This window comes from Pediculus humanus, genomic scaffold, assembly GCF_000006295.1.
Source record: "Pediculus humanus corporis 1103172107679 genomic scaffold, whole genome shotgun sequence".
Classification (NCBI taxonomy): Eukaryota; Metazoa; Arthropoda; class Insecta; order Psocodea; family Pediculidae; genus Pediculus; species Pediculus humanus.
In genome coordinates, this window is record NW_002987288.1 from 182843 (window position 1) to 195326 (window position 12484).

General features: G+C 24.8%; 1 protein-coding gene across 1 annotated transcript; it reads right to left on the minus strand.

Moving 5' to 3' along the window:
* Window positions 1-4638: 4638 nt before the first annotated feature.
* Window positions 4639-10894, minus strand: Phum_PHUM296780 (UDP-glucuronosyltransferase 2B20 precursor, putative; the record flags this gene model as incomplete). Its single annotated transcript, XM_002427073.1, has 4 exons — window positions 4639-4900; window positions 5381-5600; window positions 6496-6718; window positions 10052-10894. The coding sequence occupies 4 exons, from the start codon at window positions 10892-10894 to the stop codon at window positions 4639-4641; spliced, it is 1548 nt and encodes a 515-aa protein (XP_002427118.1).
* Between the last annotated feature and the right edge of the window lie 1590 nt (window positions 10895-12484).

Sequence of the window (12484 nt, forward strand, 5' to 3'; positions counted from 1 at the left end):
ACTAGAGGTCAATTAAACTCTTTGATAATTTTTTTTTTTGCGACATTTTTTTTTATGCTGACGAATAAAACAAAAAAAAATTCAAATTTAAATGATTTTCGCGCCAATAATTTACGATAATAAATATTTTAACAATTTACCCAACATTAAACGCAACCCTCCCCATTATAAATTTTTTTTCCTTTGATTTTTTCTTTTTTCGAATAAAAAAAAAAATTTTTTTATTTTATTTTAATAAATAAAAACGATAAAGAAAAATTTTCTTAATACGGTACTGAATAATTATAATATTCATACGTTTATCAAATCGAATTTTTGATATAGAAGGGGAGTAGGGGAGAGAGGGGAAAGGGAGGAAGAGGGGGCAACAAAAAATTTTTTTCTACTCGAGTACTATTTTTTTTATTTGTTTTCTGAACGTGCTTTTTCATTTCAATAAGAATTTATTTACTCTATGACGAAATAAAACAAAAAAAAAATTTTCTTTTTTTTTTTTTTGTCAATTACGCAATACGTATACGTATTATTATTATTATTATTATTATTATTATTATTATTATTATTATTATTATTATTATTATTACTACAGATTCCAAGACGAATCATTTATTTTTTATTTTGATTTTCATATCACGAAAAAAAAATAAAATAAAAATGAAGGACGAAAAATTTTTAGGTAGAAAGTGGGAAAATTTTTTTCTTTTCCTTTTTCTTTCATAATAATTTTCATTTTTTATTAAAAAAAATTTTTATTTTATTTTATTTTATTTTCGGTGATTTCGAATTTGATTCCCACTCATTTTTATTTTTCTTTTTCTGTTTTCCTTACCGGAAGAAAAAAGAAAAAAACTATCCGACATTTTTGTTTTCCCTTTTTTCCTCTCTCTCTCTCTCTCATTCGAACTTTTTTTTCTTTTTAATATTGAATATTATCATTATTATTATTATTTTTTTAGAATTCCGTTCGATAAAAGAAACCTCCGGATTTTTATTAACTTCCGAAAAAAAATATAAATGTTAAAAAATAATGTTTATTTTGACGACCCCCCCACGCAAAATTTTTTTTTTTTTTTACGATTTATTTACAAAATATATTTAAATGCGGGAAAAAAAATGAGTGACGAGGAGGAGGCGGAGGCGGAGGAGGAGGAGTTAAAATGGGAGGGAAGGAGAAGGGGAGGGGCCAAAATAAAATGAGGGAAGGGGAAGAGGAATTTTCCGAGCGCAAAAAAACCGGGATTTTTTTATTTTATTTTTTTTGTGCTGCAGCTTTAACGTCTGCCAAAAAAATTTTTTTTTTTTTTTGCGGCCGTCAATTTGACAATAATAATAATAATAATAATAATAATAATAATAATGATAATGGTTGCGTTCGTACGTTTTAAATGTATATATATATAAAAAAAAACAAAATGGCAACTTGTTGGCGTATTTTATTTTATTTTCTTTTGGGGGAGGGGAAAGACAGAGTGAGAGAGAGAAAATTTTCCTTTTTTTTTACTGTCATACATAAGAATTAAATTTTAAAACTTTTTGTTTTTTAATCTTTGACTGACGTGAAGTCGAATTAAAAATTTCTTTTTTTTTTGATTCGTATGTGATTTCCTCTTCCCCTTCCCCCTCCTCTCCTCCTCCATTCATTCTTCTTACACTTTTAAAATATGTTAATGAGTTTTAAAAATGTAAAAAAAAAAAAAAGAAAAAAGTTTTATATATATGTATATTTTTTTTTCATAAAGTTTTTCATAACGATTATTATTATTATTATTATTAAAATTATACGGAAACTTTTTTTATAAACCGTAGAAAGAGTTTTTAAAAATAAAAAAAATATTCTAGTGACACTTTTTTTTTTCATGAATTTTTTTTTGAAAATTTAATTCGGAAAATTTTTTATTTTAATGATTGATATTTTCGACATGTGTTAACTCCAGTCATTTAATCGAACTGGAAAAAAAAAAAATTTTTTTTATCTTCTCTGCCGTTTGTCTCGTTTGTTCGTTCGTTTGTTTGTTTGTGAAATGTCAAAAAAATATATATATATATATTTTCTAAACGACTATAAAATGTGTTATAAAAATTTTAGGTCGTTTGTTTTCTTTTTTTCGCGTGATAAAAAAAAAAAAACAAATTTTGATTTTGTATATTTTTATAAAAACGTCAAACTTAAAAATAAATGATTGTCGTTATTAACTAAAACCACGATAAAATTTGTTATTATTATTATTATTATTATTATTATTATTATTATTATTCGAATAATCGTTACAATACGTAAATTTATTTGTTACTATTATTATTATTATTTATTTATTGTTTTTTATTTCTTTTTGAAAAAAATTTCTAAAATGGCGCGTATTTTTTTTGAAAACGACCGCAATCACGTTATGGCCCATTTATTACATTATTATTATTATTATTCATACTTTTATATAGTTATTAATTTTCTTTCTTTAAATACAAAGTTACTTAATTTTGGAACACGATATATATACTTTTTGGAATAAATATTGTGTGGAAATTTTCAAAAAAAAAAAAAAAAAATTTCTCCAGTGGTTGTTAATTTTTTTTAATAAAACAAATTCCAAAACCTTTGCGGTATTTTTTAATAATTGTTTATGATGATTGATTGTTAATTATTTATTTTTCGTATATTGTTGCCATGACTGAATTTTTCGGAAATACAAGAATGAAAAAAAACAATTTCCGGTTATTATTTTTGAATTCGAATAAAAAGGAAAAAGGAAAAAATGAATTGTCGTTTTTTTTTTTTCAGAACGACTTTTTTGTCGTCGTCGTCGTTATCGTTATCATTATTATTATTATTATTATTATTATTATTATTATTATTATTATTATTATTACCATCATTTTTTTCTTTTTTTTTTGTTCAAATTAAAAAAAAAATTTAATTTTTTAACTGTCGTCGTTGTTCGGATTTTGATTTATCGATCGGATAAATGAAATCAAATTAAAAATTTGGAGAAGAAAAAAAAAATTTTTTTTACGAATTGACTTCCTGTCATCGAATGAATGAAATATTTTTATTTTCCCGCCATTTTTTTTCCTTTTTTTAATTACCTAACATAATTAATATTTCCAACAAAACCAATATGGCGGATGATTCAGTCGAAGTCATTTAATTTTTTTTTTCTTTATCTAAAACAAAAAAAATAAAATCTTGAAATTTTTTATAATATTATCATTATTATTTAAGGTGTCAAGGTTTACTCCATTAAATAGCATCTATTGTTTTCTTAAATTTTTTTTATATCGTCTTCTGCTTTATTTGATATAAAAAATCGTGGGTGATGATAAAATAATAATAATAATAATAGTGATTCTTTCGAAAGTACAACAAAAAAAAAAAAAAAAAAGTTAAATTTATTTTCACTTATATAAAAGAAAATCTCTGTGACTGACTAAAAGATTTAATAATTCATTCTTTCTCCTTTTGTATTTCTTCCACAACAATTCCAGTTTGAAGTATCTGGAAAAGTTTTTTTAAATTATTTCTCCAGAAAAAAAAAAATATTTTTAACTCTGGAAATTTTTTTTTTTCAGTTTCCTTTCCGAAAAATGTTTATTTACCATATAAAAAAGAAAAATGTTGTAAAAATTATGTGGAACGATAACAACAAAAGGTCAAAAAAGAGGTCAAATGAATGCTGGATAAAAAAAAAAAAATCACGAACCGTAACTTCCTGGTTTATTCCCCCTTCCCCCTTCCCTTACTCTTCCCCCTACTCTTTCATTTTTTTTTTTTTCGATTTCGACGGAATAAAAATTTTATCTGAAATATTTAAATATTTTATTAACAAACGAATGATAATAATAATTTTCATAAGTGATAATAATAATTATTAATAAATATATTATTAAAAATAAAAAATAAAAGGGGGAAACGGAAGTGGAAGAAATATGTGACGTAAAAGAGATTTTGAATTAAATTTATATATATATATATTTAATTTTTGCGTTGTTGGAATTTCATTTCCGGTTAATTTTTTTTTTTTTAATTTATTAAAATAATTCGATTTTATAAATTTTTTATTAACTTAATTAATCTATTTAATGATATTAATAATAATAATAGTAATGATAAAAATTATACGGTAAAAATTAAAATTTTATGGTTTATTTATGGATTTTTAAATTTTCGCGGGCTTTTTTTTTATTTAAAATTTCCGTCGTAAATCAAACACTAGTTGTACTTGTTGTTTTGTTATTTCACTTTCACACACATTCCAGTTTCCTGTTGTTGTTTTTTTTTTTTTTTTCTTTTTGAAAATTTAATTCGAGTATGTTTTTGAGTTTTTTTTTTTTTTTTTTTAAATTTTAAAGAATGCAATTATGCGCAAGTTAAAAAAAATTTTTATTTTTATTTTTGTAAAAGTACGTGGCAATAGAAAAATAAACGTTATTAATTATTTAATTATTATTTAAACTTACAGTAAATAAATAAATATTTTTAAAAAATGAATTTGTCCAATCGATAAATAAATAAAAAAAACTATTGTAAAAAAATCTTAAATTTTGTAAAATTTAACGACCACGACGATGATACCCGACGATGACCGACGATGACCGGCGATGACCGACGATGACGGACGACGATGCAATTATTAATTAATTTTTTCATTTAAAACGAAAAATAAATTTAATTAATGTTTTCCCCGTTTTAAAAATCAAATAAATAAAAATTAGGATGATTAATAAATAAAATGCCAAAACGTCGAGTAATAAATATTGATACCACGGCATCGTGGCAGCAACCGAACGAAGGTGAGGCGCACCGTTATGCCTCAGTACGTATTCTGTCCACCAAACTGCTTTTTCCAATGGTGGCATCGGTTGATCGTTGACTAATCTATTAAATTTTATCATGTTTTCCTTATACCTGCAACACAAAATAATAATAATATTAATAATAATAACAGCAAAATAATAATAATAACAGCAAAATAATAATAACAACAGCAATAATAATAATGACGGCAGAATTGAAATTTCGTTTGCTTTTTTAAAGCGAATTTTTTTATAAATATAATTTAATTAATAAATAAATTATTTCTCTTTCGTTTTTATTATTAATATTGACGTCATAAATATAAATTAATTTAATAATAATAATAATAATAATAATAATAATAATAATTGAAATTTTTAATAAAAAAAAAAATGAAATTCTTTTAAAAATGAATAAAGCTTCTCATTGGTCGGATCATCGAGTCCTTGATTTTTCACGCGTTTATTATTATTTTTTTTTAGTTATTAAAAAAAAAAAACCTTAAGGTTTTTTTTATTATTATTATTTTTTTATTGTATTATTTATTTAAGAAGAATTAATTGTTAACCTTTGACTTTTAAAAAAACTTACGTGGAATTATATAAAACGTCATTCAAAGCTTCCGTGAAATCTTCGACGTTTAATTCATTGAATTCGAAAACTTTTGCCACTCCGACGGATTTCATTTTCATGGCATTATGACCTTGATCCGCAAAAAATGGCATTATTATCATTGGTACTTTATATTCTATCGCTTCTCCGATACTTTGAAGTCCTCCCTGTGTAACGAACGCTTTCACGTTCGGATGAGCTTTCGTTTACAAAAAAATAAACAAAAAAAAAAAAATTTATTTTTAAAAAATTAGGTCTTATCGATAATTATTTAAAAAACGCGTACGATTGTTTTATTATCATCATCATCATCATTATCATTATCATATTCATTTCTTATCATAACTAAAAGATTTTAGTTTTTATTTAACGTTTTTAAATTTTTTAAATTTTAAAAAAATAAAAATAAAAAAAGTAAAAAAAATTTTTTTTTTTTTTTTTTGATTAACATTGATAGTCAAGGGTCAACGTAAAGCTTTTTCATCGTCATTTTACTTTGAAATTACTATTTTTTTTAACTTCGATCGTGCATTATCCTATTGAAGACGCGCCAAAAAGTAATAGATTAATTTTTAGATAATTTATACGTCGGATTGTCTGTTCGATAATAATAATAATAATAATAATAATAATAATAATAATAAATATTAATAATAATTTTAATATAAAAAAAAATTTGTCGTTCGGAAATATCGATATCGATTTATTTATTTATTTATTAAAAATAAATAAATAAATAATAATCCGAACGGATTATTATTTATTTTTTTATTTACGTAAGTTAAGGATAAAATTCATTTTATTAATTTCATTACTTATTTATTTATTATATTTTTTCTTCATGTTTAAAATCCGCCATTTTGAATGGATTTAAAAATTCCAATTTGATTGACACGTGACACGACGTGTCATCATTTTATAACGCTTTTAATCCTATGTATTATTAATAATAATTCAAAACAGTCGTTTATGAATGATCCGCCATTTTTGTTTTTCTTATTAATAATAACTTCGGTGAATTGTTTCCCTCACCCCCCCCCCTAAATTTTTTTTTTTTATTTTTTTTTCGTGAGAAAATTGATGTTTAAACTTACATAAAATTTCAACTTGCGGAAACCATTTTGAAATTTTAACGTTTTTCAAAATAACATTAAGATTTTCGTTTTCCCATTTCCATAAAATCCTTTGTTTCATTTTACCAAATGTTTCGATTAATATTTTTTCTTCTTGCGTAAAACCTGAATTCGTTTTAACGTTCGTACCTAAACTGAAAAAAATGACGCCATCTTGTGCTTCGTCCATAAATTTTTTTAATTCCTGAAATTAAAATAAAAAATTAAAAAATTTTTCCCCCTTCCGCGTGCGTGTGTGTTTGGTGAGAGGGTGGTTCGTGTAGGGGAAGTAAAGGGAAGGGGAAAGAAGCAAAACAAAAAAAAGAAAGAATTTATTTGACGTCACAAATTGATTTTTTGGCGCGCTTTCTACGTGCGTTTAATTTTTAATTTTTTTTTTCTTTTCCCCTCCCTCGTTCTTTTCGAAAAAATGAAATTATTACGTATTAAATTAAATTTAAAAAAATATATATGTCTACGAATTTAAACCGGTTATTTGAGGGGAAGGAAAGGGGCCTTGCCCCCTCCGAAAAGAGGTCGATGTATTTAACATCGAGAAACAAGGATTTGATTCTGTATAAAAATTTTTTTTTTAAACGAGTCCCTCCCCTCTCCTTCTCTCCCCAAACGCACACGCACAAAAAAAAAGAATAAATTTGTAATTCGAGATGTTTTTAGGGGGGAGAAGGGGGAGAAAAAAGCTTGAGATACGTAAATATTTGTTTTGGAAAATTCGAGAAAAAAAATTTTTTTTTCTTTGTTTTCCACTTAAACCTACTTAAAAAATCAGGGATTTTTCTTTTTGCTTTTTTCTTCTTTTAAAGCTCATTTGATCTAAATTTTATTTTGATTTACAAAAAAAAAAAAAATTTTTTTTGAAAGTATGGGAAAATGTTTTTCCCGAAAAAAATTTTCCATTTTTCAACAAAAATGTATTTTTGTAAATTTTTTTTCTTTTTTACGTCATTTCCTCTTTTTACCACTCGAAAAATGACGACTTTTTGGGTAAATCAAAACGCTTCATTCTCTAAAAAAAAATTTCGATTAAAAAAAAAACTTTCCTTAAATTTTGGCGGGAAAATAAAACCTTACGTAAGAAACTTATTCGTTTTAGAGTGAATAAATTGACCAAGCGTACCGTAAGCTAAACGTCAACCAAAGCGTTTTACTTACAATAAATTTTTGAATTAAATTCACGTGTAGTTATTTTTTTTATTTTTTTTTTAATATTTATTTTAAACTTTTTTTTTTAAATCGAACGATCAATCAATCAATCAATCAAAATTTAATTTATAAATAAATAAAGAGAAAACTATAACTATTACAACGCTAAAAAAAAATTTTTGGTAAAGGTGTAAAAAAAAAAAAATTAATAAAATTATTATTATAGCTCTTTAATTTTCTACTATAAATAAATTACGATTTTTTTTTAATAGTAAAAAATTTTATAGAGCGTTTAATAGTGCTATAAAATAAAATTGAATGAAATTTAAATTCCCGTAATAAAAAAAATTTTTTTTTTAAATTTATTATTATATAGTCGAATGATGATGATGATGATGACGACGTATTCGATTTTTCACATCATCGTCAATATGATTGATTGCTATATCAATATCCGCTATAATTTTTGTCCTTCATTCAAAAAAGATTTCGTACACGTTTAATTCATTCATTCATTCATTCCACAAAAATACGACGTTCGACCCGGCGGAAAAACCCCCCGGAAAAAAAAATTGTTTACACTTACCTCGGACAACTTTTTAAATTTTCTATTATTCAAATGAAAAGGGGGGCCTCCCAAGGGTATAAAATTTACACTTCCCGGCCTAGGATAACTCGTTATCGGATTACTATTATCAAAAACCAACGCGACTTTTTTTTCCGTCACGTACGGTGACGTCATATCGTTTCCAAAATATTTTTCCGCGATTTTATTTTCTTTCCATTTTATGTAAATTTGTACGACGAAAGATGTTACGTAGGACAAGAACGAAGACACCCTTTCGGAAAAATTCATTTCGTGGGTGAAATCTAACGATGGATCAGGACAGTATGCAGGATTTGATGGATTTCCCAAGGCTAGGTGAGTTAGAGTTCCGATTTCGTAGGAGGCTATACCTATTATTTTACCATCTGATAATTTTTCGAAAGGATAAAAACAAGTGTTTATACCCCATTCGAGTATAATCAAATCAAATTTTTCATTATTTTTATATAAAGACATCAAATTATCATCCGACAGAGTTTTTTCGCATATTGTAAAAACGATTTTTAACGCGACAGGAAAAAAACTCAGGGGATCCATTCTCTGTGATTTTTTTGAACCGAAACCTTCGTGTATAAATTTTTGAAGGTAATCATAACCGTAACCTAAATCTATTTCCCTATAATCGGTCATGTTTGTATTATTTATCGGATTTGCTGTCGCCACTGTTAAGCTATGTCCTCTTTTATGTAATTCAATAAGAAAACTTCTATAAAATTGCTGATGGCTAAATGCTGCCGTCGGTAATATGGCCAATATTTTTCCACCATTACAAACACGAATAAAAAAAAAAAATATTGAAAATACAATTATTGAAAACACTGAAAATTTCATTTTATTCTCTTCTGCTTTTTTTTTTTGTTTTTCTATCATCGACTTATCATGATCGCACGATAATAATAACTGTTGCTGTTGGTTTTTTAATGATAAAATTTGATTTTTTTATCATTATGTTTTTAGTCGTTTGATTTAAAAAAAAAAAAAAAAAAAAAAAAAAAAAACAAATAATCAGATTCTGGTTACGCGTTTTATCTTTTTTTTTATTTAAAAACAAGAAAGTTATTAAAAAATAATAATAATAATAATAAAATTTTTTAAACGACAGCAATTTTGTTAAATGATGATTATTAAATTTTTACAAAACGACATCGCGTTTTAATTCCTAAACGTTTTGTTTTAGAAAAAAAAAAATTCAACGAGCGTTGAAAAAAAATTTTTTTTAAACGCCGCCATTTTTTTTTTTTATTATCTAAAGAATTTTCCGACAGAGATTTAGCAAAAAGTTTTTTTTTTTAAGTTAAAACAAAAAAATTTCCGTTAAATTTTCAATAAAAGAACAAAAAAAAAAAAGTATTTAAAAATTTGTTTTTTGGTTTTGTTTAAAAATGCTAAACCGATAGTTTTTTTTTTTTTTTTAATGAAAAAGTATCGGAAAATTTTTTTTTTTCTCTTTTACCTTTTCAAAAAAAAAGGGGGGCTCGGGGAGGGAGGGTGGGTACGAGAGAAAAATCTTAAGCAAAAAGCGGAAGTGGAAAATTTTTTAATCGATTAAAAAAACGTCATTAATTACTTAATTAAAAAAGAAAATTATCTTGATAGTCGTGAAAAAAAAAAGTTTTGCCAACTTTAAAAAAAAAAAAATTTTATCGATCGATTTTTAATTTATTATTAACTTTCGTTATTTTTTTTTTTTTAAAGTTTGTCTGGAAATTTTTTAGTGATTTTTTCCCGTCGAATCGTCATTCCGATGAAAACAAAAGAAAAATTTACCTTCGGTAACGATTTCCGTTTCCTTCCGTTTAAATGAAATGGCGGCCCACCGATTTCGATTAAATTAACCGGATATGGTCTCGGATAACTCATGGAAAAATGCGTATTGACCATAAGCAATGTTAAATTTCTCTCCAGATCGATTAAATGAGGCAAATCATTTCCAAAATATTTTTTAGTTATTTTATTTTGACTCCACATCGTGTAACCGTAAACGAACCACATAAATAAATGAAAAATAGTCGATCGTAATCTTTGTACGAAATTCATTGAATCCGTTATGGAGAAAAACGGATCTGGAATGTATGATGGTGTCGCTAAATTTCCAATGTTCGAATGTACGACTGGAATTGTTTGGAACGATGTCATTCCGATGTGTTTGTACGATGTAAATTTTGAAAAACCGTAAACGCACGGATGCGAACCGAATTCCGTTATCAGTATATCGAATTCAGGTTTTTCCAGTAATAATTTTTGTATTTCCGGACTCGATAAATAACCTTCGCATATTTCCGGTCCTAATTTTGCAAATAAAAAAATAAATATCTCTGGAAATTCGTCGATTATTTTAAAATCTTTCGGACTTGCTATCATTTTACGATTCCATAATTCGTACATGAACGACACGTCGATTTCTTTATAATTTTTCAAACTGGAATCTCTTATCGGATCTGGAGTTATAACCGTTAAATTATGACCGCGACGATTTAATTCTAACATTAATGCTCTGTACACAATTTGATGACTGATTGACGGTACGCTAAAAACTCCTAATATGTTTGCACCTTTAACGTATCGACAGCAGACGACGATGAATAATAATAATAATGAAATTTTCAACATTTTTAATTATCGTCTGAACTTTCCCGTAATCGGCCGATCGACTAAAAAATTCATAGTAAAAAAAAAAAAAATGGCATTATCAGTAATAACGTATGATGATAACGTAAAAATATAATTAAATTTAAATTATTGGTTTTATGTATAAGTTAAACATAGGCGGAATAGTTCAAAATAAAAAATAGTTTTTTTGCGATTTTTACTAAACACTTTTAATAAACCTAATGTAAGTAATGTTATTTCCGTTTTACGCCGCGTTAAATTTTTCAATCAAATTTCCATTTCCTTTTTCTTTTTTTTTTTGCCGATTCTGTTGATTTGCTGCTGCAAGAATTTTTCATTCTCTCTCTCTCTCTCACTCTTTTTCTCACAACGGGATTCACAACACGTTTCGGCTAAAAAAAAAAAAAGAAGAGAATTTAATAATAACTAAAATCATTTTTCTAAATAAAAAAAAAAATATTTGTAAATTTTGCAAAAAAAAAAATTTTTTTTTTTTAAACTCATTTTGATCCGTATTCAGGAGCGTGTTAAGGAAAAAATTTTCCACGACGTTATTAATTACGATAAAAAAATTTGATTGACGATATAAATTCAATGGAATTTATATCTTATTTATTTATGAAGTTTTTATTAAATTTTTTTAAAAAACCTTTAAAAAATTTTTTTTATTTTATAAAAAAAAAAGTAAAACCGGAAGTTGATTGATCAAAGGAAATAAAATATTTTTGAAAATTCCTTTTTTTTTTTATTTTCACGATATTTAAATTTAAGTTTTATACAAACAATTTTGAAAAGTTATTGTTATTTTTTTTCCCTTTGACAATTATTATTGAATAACTATTGATCGTTTTTTCTTTTTTCCTTTGAAAATTATTTTTTATTATTTTTTATTGAAAAAGGAAAAGAAAAAAAAGAATAACGTATATTTTTATTATTTGAATGTTTAAATTCCATTTAATAATTTAAGTTTTCTTTGTTTTACTTTTCATGTCCTTTTTTTTGAGCTTTTTCTTTTACAGTTTTTCCTTTTTTTTGTAGTGGAATTAATGTGAGATGTAATTTTTTTCCTTTTCCTTTTGTTTTTTTGTTTTTTTTTTGTGCCTCGATTAATATTTTATTACTAATTTTTTTATGTTTTCTTTGAATTTTAAAAAATTTAATTTTTATTATTGCGTGGAGGGAATATAATATTCGGGGGAGGGAATAAAATAAAAGGAAAAAAAGATAAAAAGTCGATTTATTATTTTTTTTAATAGAAATTTTACCTTTGATTCAATGGTTAATTTTTTATTATCGAATTCTAATTTTATTTTATCGAGAAAATCCTAACTTTTGTCGACTTTCCACATATTTTTTTTCTTTTTTTTTCCTTTGGGGGAATAGTTAAATAAAAAAATTTTCTTTTTAAATAAAATGTTGTTAAAAAAAATTATTTTCTACATTAATTATTAAAATATTTCCTTTGCGAAAAAATAAAAAAAAATTAACAGAAGACGATATGACAAGGAAAAAAAGGAAAAAAGGGGGGGAGAAGAGAGAGAGAGACAGAAAGAAAAGGGTTTGTGAGATGAAAAAAAGATTTTAAATATT